The 13,681-nt window shown below is 40.8% G+C and overlaps 1 protein-coding gene across 1 annotated transcript in view; it reads left to right on the top strand.

Annotated features, from left to right (window-relative positions):
• The window catches only part of LOC109735593 (DENN domain and WD repeat-containing protein SCD1), a 33,653-nt gene extending 20,263 nt beyond the window's left edge, over positions 1-13,390 (top strand). Inside the window, exons 15-31 of the mRNA XM_020294814.4 lie at positions 3,597-3,672; positions 3,774-3,847; positions 3,928-3,978; positions 4,422-4,579; positions 5,224-5,271; positions 5,874-5,931; positions 6,014-6,097; positions 6,184-6,415; positions 6,519-6,718; positions 9,619-9,683; positions 10,492-10,615; positions 10,710-10,891; positions 10,991-11,062; positions 11,162-11,322; positions 11,445-11,483; positions 12,221-12,429; positions 13,086-13,390. Of these exons, the coding sequence (XP_020150403.1) occupies positions 3,597-3,672; positions 3,774-3,847; positions 3,928-3,978; positions 4,422-4,579; positions 5,224-5,271; positions 5,874-5,931; positions 6,014-6,097; positions 6,184-6,415; positions 6,519-6,718; positions 9,619-9,683; positions 10,492-10,615; positions 10,710-10,891; positions 10,991-11,062; positions 11,162-11,322; positions 11,445-11,483; positions 12,221-12,429; positions 13,086-13,181 (1,929 nt within the window). The 3' untranslated portion in view covers positions 13,182-13,390. The remainder of the gene's footprint in view (positions 1-3,596; positions 3,673-3,773; positions 3,848-3,927; positions 3,979-4,421; positions 4,580-5,223; positions 5,272-5,873; positions 5,932-6,013; positions 6,098-6,183; positions 6,416-6,518; positions 6,719-9,618; positions 9,684-10,491; positions 10,616-10,709; positions 10,892-10,990; positions 11,063-11,161; positions 11,323-11,444; positions 11,484-12,220; positions 12,430-13,085) is intronic.
• Positions 13,391-13,681: the final 291 nt, after the last annotated feature.

Genomic DNA, 13,681 nt, shown 5'->3' with positions numbered 1-13,681 from the left:
TACCTTTATGTGCTTAATGAGTCAAGTCCTTCGACCCTTCTTGTCTCACTTTGTTGTGGTCTATTTCGATGACATCTTGATCTATAGCAAGGATGAGGATGAACACTTTGATCACATTCGGAAGGTGCTAGAAGTACTAAGGGAAAATGAGCTCTACGTCAACTTGAAGAAATGTGTTTTCCTGCAAACACAACTTCTTTTCCTAGCATTCGTCATAACATGTGACGGCATTCATGTTGATGATTCTAAGGTTGAAGCAATCCGAGAATGGCCAACTCCGAAGACCATTTTTGAGGTAAGAAGTTTTCATGGCCTTGCAACTTTCTATAGGCGATTTGTGAAGAATTTCAGCACTATCATGGCACCAATTACCGAGTGTTTGACGAAAGGAAAGTTCCAATGGACAGAAGCAGCTGAAGCTAGTTTCAATGAGATTAAACAAAAACTATAACAAGCCCCTGTCTTGGTGCTACCTGATTTCAACAAGACTTTTGAGTTGGAGTGTGATGCAAGTGGAGTAGGCATTGAAGCTGTTCTATCTCAAGAAAGGAAGCCCATTGCTTTCTTTAGTGAGAAGTTAAGTGAAGCTAGGCAGAAATAGAGCACCTATCATCAAGAATTGTATGCCATTTTCAGAGCCTTGAAAACTTGGGAAGTTTATTTGCTGCCTAAAGAGTTCATTGTATATAGTGACCATCAATCCTTGAAGCATTTTAGAAATCAAAAGCATGTTGACCGCATGCTAGCGAGATGGGCAGCATATCTCGAGAGGTTTAACTATCTCATTGTGCATAAATCTGGGACAAGTAATAGAGTGGCCGATGCTTTGAGTCGTCGTGCATGCCTCTTAACTTCTTTTGAAGCTGAACTTCCGGACATGGATCAAATAAAGGAGTTGTATGAGGGTGACGAAGACTTTGGCCATGTTTGGGTAAAGCACGCAAGGGGACAACCATTAGGTGATGACTATTTGATGCAAGATGGATATCTCTTAAAAAATGATCGTTTGTGCATTCCAAGAAGTTCTCTACGTGATAAGCTGGTTAGAGAGCTCCTTTCGAGTGGTCTTAGGGGCTATGTTGGACGGGACAAGACTTATCGCTAGCCTGAAAGCTCGCTACTTTTGGCCACAACTAAAGAGAGATGCTGGAAAGTTTGTTCAGCGATGCCCTATATGCCAAACCTGCAAAGGTCAAGTCCAGAACACAGGGTTATACATGCCTTTGCCTATTCCTGTCGCTCCATGGGAGGACATCTCTATGGACTTTGTCTTGGGCTTGCCAAGAACAAGACGAGGGAGTGATGCTGTGTTTGTGGTCGTGGACAGATTCTCTAAGATGGCTCATTCCATCCCATGCCGCAAGACAACGGATGCTCATCATGTGGCAAACCTATTCTTTCAAGAAGTGGTCAGACTTCATGGAGTACCAAGGTCCATCGTCTCAGACCGTGATAGCAAGTTTCTTGCCGCATTTTGGCTCACTTTGTGGAAGCAATTCAACATTAAATTGAAATTTTCTAGCACCGCTCATCCACAAACAGATGGACAAACGGAAGTGGTGAACAAGTTTTTGGGTAATCTGATTCGTTGCATTTGTAGAGAAAGAAAGGGACAATGGGACTTGGACCTATCTCTTGCAGAGTTCTCCTACAATAACTCCCAAGCATAGATCCACAAGAAGGAGCCCTTTTTCCATTGTCTACACTAAAGTTCCAACACATGTGGTGGACCTGGTGAAGCTACCATCAAGGGGAAACTCAAAATCAGCATTGTCCTTTGCTGATAATTACCCCGAGTTATTTGAAGAGATTCGCGGTGCTTTGGAAGCACAAAATCAGAAATATAAACAACTTGCTGATTGCAAAAGGAGGCCAAAATCATTCCAAGTCGGTGATAAGGTGATGGTCTACCTCCGAAAAGACCTTTAGGTGTTAAGGGGAAACTTAGGCAGCGAAGGTATGGGCCCTTCTCTATCGCGAGGAAGATAAATGATAATGCTTATGTGATAGATCTTCCAAGCGATATGACTATCTCCAACACTTTCAATGTTGCGGACTTGACTCTCTACCATCCAGAAGAAGCGCTCTTTGAAGATAACTCCAGGGCGAGTTCCAAACAACCAGGGGAGAATGATGAGGAACACTAGATGTGAAGAAAGAAAAACACATGCCAGATCTCTTTGGCTACTTATAGATACTTCCACTCTAGTGTAGTATTTCTTTTCTTTTCTTTTCTATCCTACCTACTGTTTTCTAGAGTTTTCTAGTTGTGAGTAGCTATGAGTAGAATGGTGGACCTTAAATAATGTTTCTAGAGTATTCCAGCTATAAGTAGAAGTATGTGAAGGCTTCCCAAAGCCCTATAAATAGAGGTCCTCACCTCTACTTTGTAACCCAGACTATGTACCCACTACCTATAACAGAACTTGTTGTTCTTATCTAAGATCTTGGAGTAGATCTTGTGCCCTAGGAGTTCTGGATTGAACTCTTGCTGCCCCATCGACCTACATTCGCCTCTAGAGCGATATCTAGCACATCACGTTGAAGCTGTTCCTTCAACACTTATGCTGTACACAGTGTAGCAGCAAGGTGGAGTTGCTCCTCCACAACCTTTGTGCTGCTTCATGGGACCCCAACTTTAGAAATGGATATTGCCTAATATGTGGCTGCGGACCGAAAATAATGCCTACCTCAGTCAAACTTAGCTAACATGGAGGGGTTGTTTGGATTGTGACTATGTTTGCCATATATTGCCACACTTGCCTAACTTGAGTTGCTCAAATTGTTAGCCACACTTTGGCTTGCCTAAGGGAATCTTGCCACACTTTTTGTGTCTATGACATGTGGGGTTCATTTCTTATAAAAAAATCTTGCCTTAGGTGTGGCTAGAACCAAACACCCACCTAACTTGGTCAAACTTGCCTAAGGTGAGGTGTGGCAAAGTGTGGCAAGATGTGGCTAGAAACCAAACAGCCCCGGAGTGTGGAAAAGTGAGGCAAACCCAGTGACCAATCAAACAAGCGCTAAGAGTCTTGATGTCATTTAAATCCTTTCTGAGCCAAAAGCCTAGCTATGGCCGTGCCTGAAAGTAGCAAGTGTGCAGCCGCCTCTGTTTTGTGTAAATTTTCAGTAGATTGCTATTACCACTAAAGCTGGAATGCCATAAATATAACATTTTGAGGCCCAAAATCGTGATAGAACCATTACAGTCTGCAATTTGAAGCAGTGTTGTTCAGTTTGTTTCATTTTGAACTCTGCGCTGCAAACTTTGTTTCTCAAACATGCCTGGGAGTGACATTTTTTTTCTGAGAGAAAGGAAGTGCATCACTTTTTTTTTGAGAGAAAGGAGGCGTGCCATTTTCATTAAGAAAACACTAAGATAGCGTGAACGTCTAAAATACAAGTATTTACAGTATGAGCACTGCATCCGTCAACTGCGAGGTCAAGAGCCATCCTCACCAATCGACCTATGACCACAATGACAAGAAACTCGCCTTGCCCAGCCTCTAGCAAACTCCTCTCCTAATAGAGAATTTTAGCCTAAAAATTCCCTACTAAGCATATTATGCTAAAGTTATTTGTATGTTTTATTTCAGGGACTATGGCTTCGTCTTCTGAGACTTGGGGCAACTGAGGATCCCCTTTCATCATTCGAATATGGAACCATTCTTGGTATCTTGAAGTTTCAGTTTATACTATATTCTGTCATTGTGTAACACATTTATCTATATATGTCTTACTTGCCCCACATGATTTCTGTTGCCTTTTTGCAGCTTTGATTGAGTCTGATGCAGAAGGCATCGGAGGGAGTGGCTTTGTTGAATGCATCAGAGAGCACATTCATTCTGTAATCTGAATCTTATAACTACATAATGCATACCTTGCTACTTTCTGATCCACTTCATAAGTAACTTTTCTACCTTATAGGGTTGGCAATGCCGCTTGACTGATGAGCAGTTTATTGCTGTAAAAGAACTGGTGAGTCTTATTTCTTATTCCATAGCCCCACATTCTGCATGGTATAAGTACTGGTTCTTGCAAACAGTTTTCATGTTCAAGGCGGTGATTGCCATGTTATTTAGCTGGTCACTAAGATGTAGGTAAGTCGGCAAACTAGTTGTGCTAACTCATCACTTATAATTTCATTGCTATGAAAATTTGACTTCTGTATCAGGTGGTGGTGGGTACTGCCTTTATAAGCTTATAAAATTATAATGCTATATTTGTGCCGATGTTTTCAATAGAAATCGTATCAATTAATTATCACTTCACTACTATGGAAGTTACGCCTAGCTTCTTTCTTTACAAGCTTATGAAGCTTGCATTTTGTGTGTGTACATGCAGATCTATCAATATGCTTATCTTCTTTTCTCTGTCGTGTCGATTCTTGCAAAGAATCTCATCATTCTCTCTTCATGCAGCTTAAAACGGCTATAACTCTTGCTAGCTCTCGCGATGATGTGTCAACCATTAGAGATGCTCTTGAAGTTTCTGCTGAAATGTACAGGAAGGACCCAAACAATGTTCAAGACTATGTCCAGCGTCATCTGTTATCCCTATCAGTCTGGGAGGAGCTTCGGTATGTCGTTACTACCATGAGATAATTCGTTCTTAAGTTAAGATTAGTTTCCAAAGGTGCAATCCATATGCCATGTCATTGTCTAATCTAAAAGTGTTGCTACGTTGACCTTGAACAGCACATTAGCTTGTCATGTCATGCAGCTTTGTTTTGAAATAAGCTGAGCGTGTGTGTGTGCGTGCCTGTCATGTCATTGCAGCTTTGTTTTGAAATAAGCTGAGGGTGTGTGTGTGGACTAAAATATAACTTTGGGGCTTCAATTGACAAATAGCGTGTAGGTTTAGTTCTCATAAGTAAAAAAAATAAGGCAATCCTGAAAAGTGAGGAGAATCAAAATAAGTTACATGAAATTCAAACAAACATTGTCTATTGCCAGCAGCATGATTACTCATTGGCCTGTGTGGATCACAGTCTCCGGAGTAAGTTCTAAGTTTATCAGGTGGATCACACCCTTCTTAATAGATGGGAGATCCATTCTCCTTTCTTCTGTTTGTTTAGGTTTATTGCCATGTGTTCATTTGTGTTTCTAATAGGTTCATTACCATGTGTAATTTTAGTCATTCAGTGTCCATCTAGGGTTAGAGTCGTTGTTGTAGCGTCCATCTATGGTATGAATAGTATACATGATTGTTTTTCTTTGGCAGCTTCTGGGATGGCTACTTTGAATATTTGATGGAAAACTGTTCGAACAAGTAAGTTTCTGAATTAGTTATGTATATGCCTTTACATCATGCATTAGTTTGCAACATATGATTAGACAGAAATTCTTGATGCAGGTTTAAAATATGAACAGTAAGGAATATCTTACATGTACATGGTTGTGCAGTATGTGCAATATAACTGTATTTTTTCCTTTTTATGCCTCCGCGTATCTTCTAGACTAGAAAAACCATGTAACTGATATAGCAGATTTATAAAATTGCATTACGTTGATTGAAATAAAACGTGGAAAATATTACGTGTCGATGTCAACGTTCATCTGTTCTTTACTAGACAAATTCCAGTATTTACAAAAAATTGGGACAAGCAAAGTACCAATGCATCTACTGTGGGGAGAAACTCCTTTTACTTGTATGGGTGGGTGCTCCCACTATCTCAACCAGTGAGTGCTTGAGGTTTCTGCACATTCTCTCAACCTATTGCAATCAATGTACACTGAGATAATGTGCACAGGGCTCAAGGCGCATTCCATGGATGTGATAATGGTAGCACCGATCAATACAATAAGAAAATTCCAATATTTATACTTGTTATCTTATGATCTTATCTCTTGTGTATTTTTCTGTTTCCGCAGGTCGACAAATTATGTAACATTAGTTACTGCACAGCTCATTGTCATGGCAACTCACATGGTACTTAGCAGGTTATGTCTTGTATTCACTGTCAAGCAATCAAATTTTACTATCCTGACTTTCTATTTTGTCTATAATGTAGGCTGGATTGGGACTACCTGATATTGATTCTTGGAATATGATCGAGAAAATAGCAGAGAGAAACAACTTAGGTTATAAGCAGCTTGTAAGTCAAACTAGAGCATGACAGTGTCTTGATAAATGCCCGCTGTAAAATGCATTTTCTTAATAATTATTTTGAACTTCCCTCAGATCAAACTTAGAGCATTGCTCACACATCTGCAACAACTTCGTGTTGGCTATTGGGGGGTCCCTATAGGAAAAGGCCAACCACTGCCATCATATAGCATGGCTTCCCCTCGTGCGCTTGATATATCTGATGAAAGCGAACAACCTGCTGAGGCATCCGTGTTAGGCCGAAGTTGGGTGCACAGTATGTTCAGTAGGGACAGAAGCTTAAGAGCTAGCTCCTTCAATCGAGCCAGTAAGTTTAAGCTAGTCCCACCTTTCCTCCTTTGAGGACCTAAATGGAGAATATATTATCTTGACATCTCCATATGTCCCTAATATGACTTGGATAATCTCAGGTGATACAAAGGCTGGTGCTACTGCAGGCAAAACAGACCTAGCTGCTGCGCAGAAGAAAACTCAAACAAATATGAGGATCCTTAGAGGACACACAGCTGCCATTACTGCGCTTCATTGTGTCACAAGAAAAGAGGTGTGGGACCTTGTTGGTGATCGTGAAGATGCTGGATTTTTCATCAGTGGAAGCACAGATTGCACGGTTAGCTTTATGCTGTCATAATTATTTTATTTGCAATCGTTGCTTTAGCGTAATTGTTAAATTCTGGTATCAACCACACCAGTAGCGAATCATGGGCCAGAGTACATGGTTTTAGTATGATGACCTCCAATTTTTACCAATCTAAGTGGAGAAACTTTTTCAAGGAAAAAGCAAGTGTATTATGACATTATCATGAAAATTAGAACCTACCAGGCAAGTTAGGAACACTTACGTTAATCAGGATGCTTTCAAAATACCAGATATGGTTTTAGTCATGTTTTTGGTTGAGAAAAACTGATATTCTCAATACTTGTCTTTGTAGAGATACATACCACGTTTCTGCACCTGAGCTCATATGATCTCGCATGAACAGTAAACTCGAAACAAATAGTAAAAAAATCATTAAATCTGAAAGTTTTAGGCATCGAACATGATAATGTCTTCTAACTGCATGCAAAGTTTTGTGTCGAAAGGACATCTGTGGTGCCCTGTGCAGAAAAAACATGGGTGCTCCAAAAAGCCTTTGCTAGAGTACCTATTTTTGTTTTGTTTGTGCAGGGAACTGCAGATGTCCTTTCATCGTGAAATTTTGCATGCAGTTAGAAGACATGAGCAGGTTGATGCCTAAGGGAATTTCTAGTCGAACCCCTAAAATTTAGCCCCCAAAGGCCCCCTCAAACCTTTACTCCTCAATTTTGAGGAGTTAAATGAAAACGGTTCCTGATACTTCATTTGGATGATGGTTGATGCAATGAAATAAGTTGCATGAAATTCATGTAGCGTGTAGGTTCCCGATACTTCATTTGGAGGAGTATCCAAATTTAGAGTCCTCTGATGGAACTGTCTCAAGAATGATGGTTGGATCTTTGGAGTGCCCTTTGTAGTTACCTTTCCACCCCGTAGGACAATTCTTTTATGTCCAGTGCATGAAATCAATTGATCAAAGCATCCCTGGCCATCCTCATTCTTCACTCAAACCCAAGAGTTTCTCGGTGTCTTCATCATTGGGTGCCCTCAAGTACTCCGGTCCATAAATCTCAATGACGGCCTGTGTGTATCTTCGAACGGCCTCTAGGATTGAATCTTCCCCAATGCGGACATAGTCATCAATGGTGTCAACTGAATACCCATAGGCAAGCACTCGAACAGCCGCGACATACTTTATCAATGGGCTTGCACAGTTGCACTTATCTCTCCCAATGCACTTCTCCTAAGTGTAAACCATGGATCATGCTCCTCAACAACTTTTGTAATGGCGAGGAAGAGACTTCGGTGCATCCGAAATCACCAGCGAAAATATTTCTCTCGATAGGTTGAATTGGGTGCAAAGTAATCCTTCATAAGCTTGGCATGGCCTTCTGATCTATCGTGGTTGATGTACAAGCGGCAGAACTGTGATCCTAGTCTTGGTCGCTCAAAGTATCATGAACGATCATGACAATAGCCATTTCAAAATCATCGTCTTTTTCCTCCTCCGACGAAGAGTCGTCGAAGAATATCTCCCTTAACCTCTTCATCTACACTATGGAATATTCGATGTTGATTTTGATTGCAAAAACAGTAAAACACAATGAAAAAGCCAAAAAAACGCACCTAGGCAATTTGTCGAACACTTTGCGGGTGGAGGAGGTGACAGCAAGGCTTGCGGGTGGACAGTGGGGGCTGGGGGATGGTCTGCAGGCTCCGAGGAACAAGACTCTCCTCCAAGCCGTGCTTGCCCGTCGCCGGCCAAGCTCGCTGCGGCCATACTCTGGTTTTCAGAATTTCGCTGGCGTGGTCGCGATTCCGGCGCTACCTACCTCATCCGTGGGTGCTCAGCGGCATCTTGGTCGTCCACCGGTTCCGATTTGGATGAAACCAAGCTCGGCGGTGGCCTTTTTCGTTCACTAGACTGCGGCGGTGACGGCGAAGATATGTGGCGATTTCGGCAGCGGTGCCGCCGGCGAGCTAATCAAACATGGCCCGAGAGGTCGGTGGGGGTGTCGGCGACCGTGCGTGCTGGCCGGCGGAGGAAAGGAAATCGGCGGAGACGGCGCCGGGGCGTAGGTAGTCGAGCGATGTGGATGCATATGAGAGGTTTTTTTGCTAAGAAGTTGCTTCGGCCGTTCAAATATTAGGCGCCGACCACAGCCTAATTTTTTTGAGTTAAACCGGCTGAGGGTTCGGCTAGGTGTGGCTCAACTCCTAAAAAGGGAATATTTTGAGGAGTTAAGCACTTTTGAGGGTTTGACTGGATGCTCTAAAATTCCCTTTTCTTAAACTATTTTTATGATTTTCCTGTTCACGCGGGATCATATGAGCTTGGGTGCATATTTTTTTTTTCCTTACATAGTAAGGCTTCTGTGCGATCTACTTTTTTGTGTCCAGAGGATCACGCTACAAAGGATCAATATCGAACTGTATAACGCCTGCTAGTGGCTTGTAATTGTGTTCGAAAATGTGAACTGGCTGGTTATGGCCCACTGCTCACTCAGTTCACATCCAGTTTCCAGAAAAGACTCGAAAACCAGATTAAAATTGGATTATTCCTTATCTTGTAGCCATACTTGAACAATCAAAATTGTGCAGGATTGCTTGTAATCGGTTGGTATTACGTGTACTATGTTGGGTAACATCATTTGTGCTTCTGCAAACTCTTGCAAAAATACGTACATCTATCTTTGTAGCCCATGATTTTGTAAGTTTTGCAATACAGTGGTTGTTCTCCTCTAAAAGGATTGCTAAGTGCTTCTTACTAGTTGAGGGTTTCAGTAACATCTGCGCAATGCTTGTTCATTATCTTCACCTTATTGGTCAGTGCTTATAGCTATGCTGCATTACAATGAAATCTCTTCATGAACAATTGTGCGTATGTGTGTCCTTAATGTGGATAGTGATTGATACAGTGATTTTGCATGCAGGTAAAAGTTTGGGATCCAAGTTTGCGTGGTTCCGAACTTCGAGCAACACTTAGAGGGCATACCAGGTAGAAAATGTCATCCACATTACTCAATGGAACTGTCAGTTGTGTGAACATTGCGTTTAAACTTAATTTTATATCCTACTCCCTCCGCCCCAAAATAGTGTCGCTGATTTAGTACAACTTTGTACTAAAGTTGTACCAAGTCAGCGGCACTTATTTTGGGATGGAGGGAGTATCATAGTTGGGTGTATAGTAATCTGACTAAATAATTACAATTGCTCATCCGAGACACTGTATAATGCAAGCAAATAGTTGACTTTTCTCAGTATACATGTTCAAGCATGTATCATTGTTACTGTTATTTGGAGAGTCTTTTGCATAGCGCAACTTGAACCATCTTGCAAATGCAATGCATGGGCATGGGGTTGCATGTAATAGTTGCATACCCTATATCTGCCCTTTCAAGCATGGTTCCTTTATGTCAACCAAGGAATGTGATAGCCTTTTTTTCCTTTTCCTTTTTTGGCCGAGCATTGGATCAGTTCTACACTTGTTTTCGTACGACGAAAAAAGACTATTCATGCATTGGTTTTGGGAGGAGGAGTGTTCTTGCTCTCAACCATAAAGTTGTTGAGAATCATAGGACAACAGTAACATTAATTGTAAAGTGTTGTAAGGTCTTTTGTGGTCTATGGCTGATGCGTTCGCAGTAGTGGTTATCAACAGACTAGTCATAGACCTTCAAGTACTTTTGATTGGTATTTTGTCTTTCTAGCAGCATCGTAAAGTATTCAGGGTCTTTAACTTGCCATGCTGATTTGGCTACTCAAATTCAGTCTAGATTAACTGCTGTCCACTTAAATTCTTGCAGGACAGTTCGGGCTATTAGTTCAGATCGTGGCAAAATAGTTTCTGGAGGTGATGATCAATCTGTCATAGTCTGGGATAAGCAAGCTTTTAAGCTTCTGGAAGAACTGAAGGGCCATGATGCACCGGTTAGCTTCTTCATCAATAGTAGTAACTTACATATCATTGTCTCCATATCTAACCCTTACTAAGCATGTTCATGCACAACTGACATTGATACAGGTCACTTCTGTGCGGATGCTCTCAGGAGAACGTGTTCTTACTGCATCTCATGATGGTACGGTGAAGATGTGGGATGTCCGGACTGATACTTGTGTTGCTACCGTGGGTCGTTGTCAAAGTGCAGTTCTCTGTATGGAATACGATGACTCGACTGGAATTCTGGCAGCTGCTGGGAGAGATGTGTATGTACTTTTTTAACTTGGAAATGTTTTTAGTGCTTTAAACTAATATTTACTTGAACAACTTTTGTTCCATTCTAATCTGAAAGGTCATTTCATCAGGTTGGCGCATGTCTGGGATATTCGTTCAAGTAAGCAGATGTTCAAGCTTCAAGGGCATACAAAGTGGATAAGGTAATGCCTCTGTTGGACTGTTGAGCATTCACATTCTCCTGCGCTGGCGATTTTGACCAGTAATTTACAGATGCTGACACAAATTTTGGTTGATTATAGATCAATGAGGATGACTGGGGAAACGATAATAACTGGGAGTGATGATTGGACAGCTAGGGTGTGGTCTCTTACACGGGGAACATGTGATGCTGTATTAGCATGCCATGCTGGTCCCATACTTTGTGTAGAATACTCACCTTCGGATAAAGGAATTATCACTGGTATGTGACCCATTGCTTGTTTTTAAAGTTTGGTGGGAGGTCTGCCAAATCATATAGTGTGTATTCATTATTAAAGAATTCTCTCCACGTCACACGTATCTGATCCTTGATTAATATGCCAGGTTCCTCTGACGGGCTTATACGTTTTTGGGAAAACGAAGGTGATGCATTATGGATTGTGAAAATTGCTTCATCTGTTTTTCTGTATTTACTTTTTGTACCTTATTTAGGAAAGTTAATGTGTTTGCATTATTTGTACAAAAGGGAAACATAGCATTTATCACTAGAGGATACTGAGCTGTGTTACAGCACGAGTTTGCTTAATGACTGATCCACATTGTTCCAGTAATTACCCATGTGATGGTGGATGCAAAGTTACATAAAATTGGAAATAGTTCCGTGTTATTAGCGGCGGCAGTCCTATGCACTGTATGATTGACTGAACAAGTTTTCAGCATGTTTAGTTTGCAGTTTAGCATCAATGCAATCTGTCATTGACTTCGATGACATGTTAGTAGTTTTCGTAACTAGCACTTAGCACCAATCAGTGTATTGTGGACCTTTTAGTACCCGTGGCTGCATATCTACTGGAACCCGCATACTTATTGGATATGTGGAACCCTTTTAGCTTGGACACCATAACAACATGAAAATTTACCAAAAAAGGAAGAAAAGAAAGATAGACTACTTGTCAAGTTATATGTTCAATCTTTATAATTTACGAGCCGCTCCTCTTACCATTAACTGATCTGTTGATGGTAGCCTCATTTCATCATTTTATGGTTTCAAATTTATATTATTATTTTATGAACAAACACTTGTATATGGAAAAATAAATATAATGTTAATGTGGCAGAAACTGGTGAATGGAACTCAGGACATTTCATTTTTATTGTAGGAGGCATAAAATGTGTTAAGAATCTGACGCTTCACTCGGCATCGGTTCTGTCCATTAGTGCTGGTGATCACTGGCTTGGAATTGGTGCTGCTGACAATTCTATGTCTCTTTTCCATCGACCACAAGAACGATTCGGAAGTTTCTCAAATGCAGGATCAAAAGTTGCAGGATGGCAGCTTTATAGAACTCCCCAGAAAACGTCTGCAGTGGTAATACATCTCATTGCTTTGTTTAATTCATTCCTTCCTAGCATGTTTGCAATATTGATCAATGAGAGGCTTGTATTGATTTCTATCGCGGTCATAGCATGATAGCAAGCAGGGCAATACAGTAGGCACGTGACAATCACACACTAGAAATTCAACTCATAGATGATAGATGCCTTCCCCCACTTTTGTTAACTATTTTGTACTCCCTCCGTCCGGAAATACTTGTCCTCGAAATGGTTGTATCTAGACTTGTTTTAGTTATAGATACATCCATTTTATACATTTCTAGGACAAGTATTTCCGGACGGAGGGAGTACGTAACAAGCAAAGCTGCCTGCTTTTAGCAAGGATGCTTGTAGCACATCTGTATTTTGTCATACTTATCTTTTGAGAAACAATTACTATTCATACTTGACGTCTGCTCCGTGATGTTCCTGGCACAACTATGTGTTTGATTAATGTACGACCGGACCAATTGTTCCCAAGCATGACTGTAGATAGTCATACTATATGCATATGATGTTCCTAGGCACGTCATAAAATCACCTTTTCTGTAAGCATCATTATAAGTTTGTAGTATGTCCAAGATGCCATATTAACATTCATGGTTGAACAAATGGTCGTCTATTATAAATCCTCAATTTTCCTTGTGACAGGTGAGATGTATAGCATCGGACCTGGATAGGAAAAGAATATGCAGTGGTGGCCGGAATGGACTTCTTCGGCTGTGGGATGCTACCACAAGTATCTAAGACATTACTAGGATATATATGTTCATGTAAAGAAATGTCAATTGCCCTGTGATGTTGTATGTCATTTTCTGTTTTTGGTCGTCTTGTAGAAATAAGACAGAAACTCTATTTGTTCCATCCATTATGTAATCTCAAAAGCTGTTTTGATGCCTCGTGTGAAATTTTGTCTATAATTTTAAGGTGTAGGTGACCCCTAGCCTGCCAGGTAATCCTCCCGTTCACAAATATAAGATGTTTTGCATATTTTAATACGGACAACATTCAGACTGATATGAGTGAAAACACACTAAAACATGTCTATATGCACATCTAATTCACAAAAAATATATATCAAAAGTCATTTTGTTATGCAAACTCTGGAAGCTTTGTATTAGTTTAATATTACACGCCCTTTCCCTAAAAAAGCAATGCCCTTCCAATACTCCCTTTGTTCATAAATATTAGATGTTTTGGATATGGAGTGTATTAATGGGCGACTTAATTGATTTGTTGGTCTTTTA

Source organism: Aegilops tauschii, chromosome 3 (genome assembly GCF_002575655.3).
Source record: "Aegilops tauschii subsp. strangulata cultivar AL8/78 chromosome 3, Aet v6.0, whole genome shotgun sequence".
NCBI classification, from domain to species: Eukaryota; Viridiplantae; Streptophyta; class Magnoliopsida; order Poales; family Poaceae; genus Aegilops; species Aegilops tauschii.
This window is presented reverse-complemented; position numbering and strand designations above follow the sequence as displayed.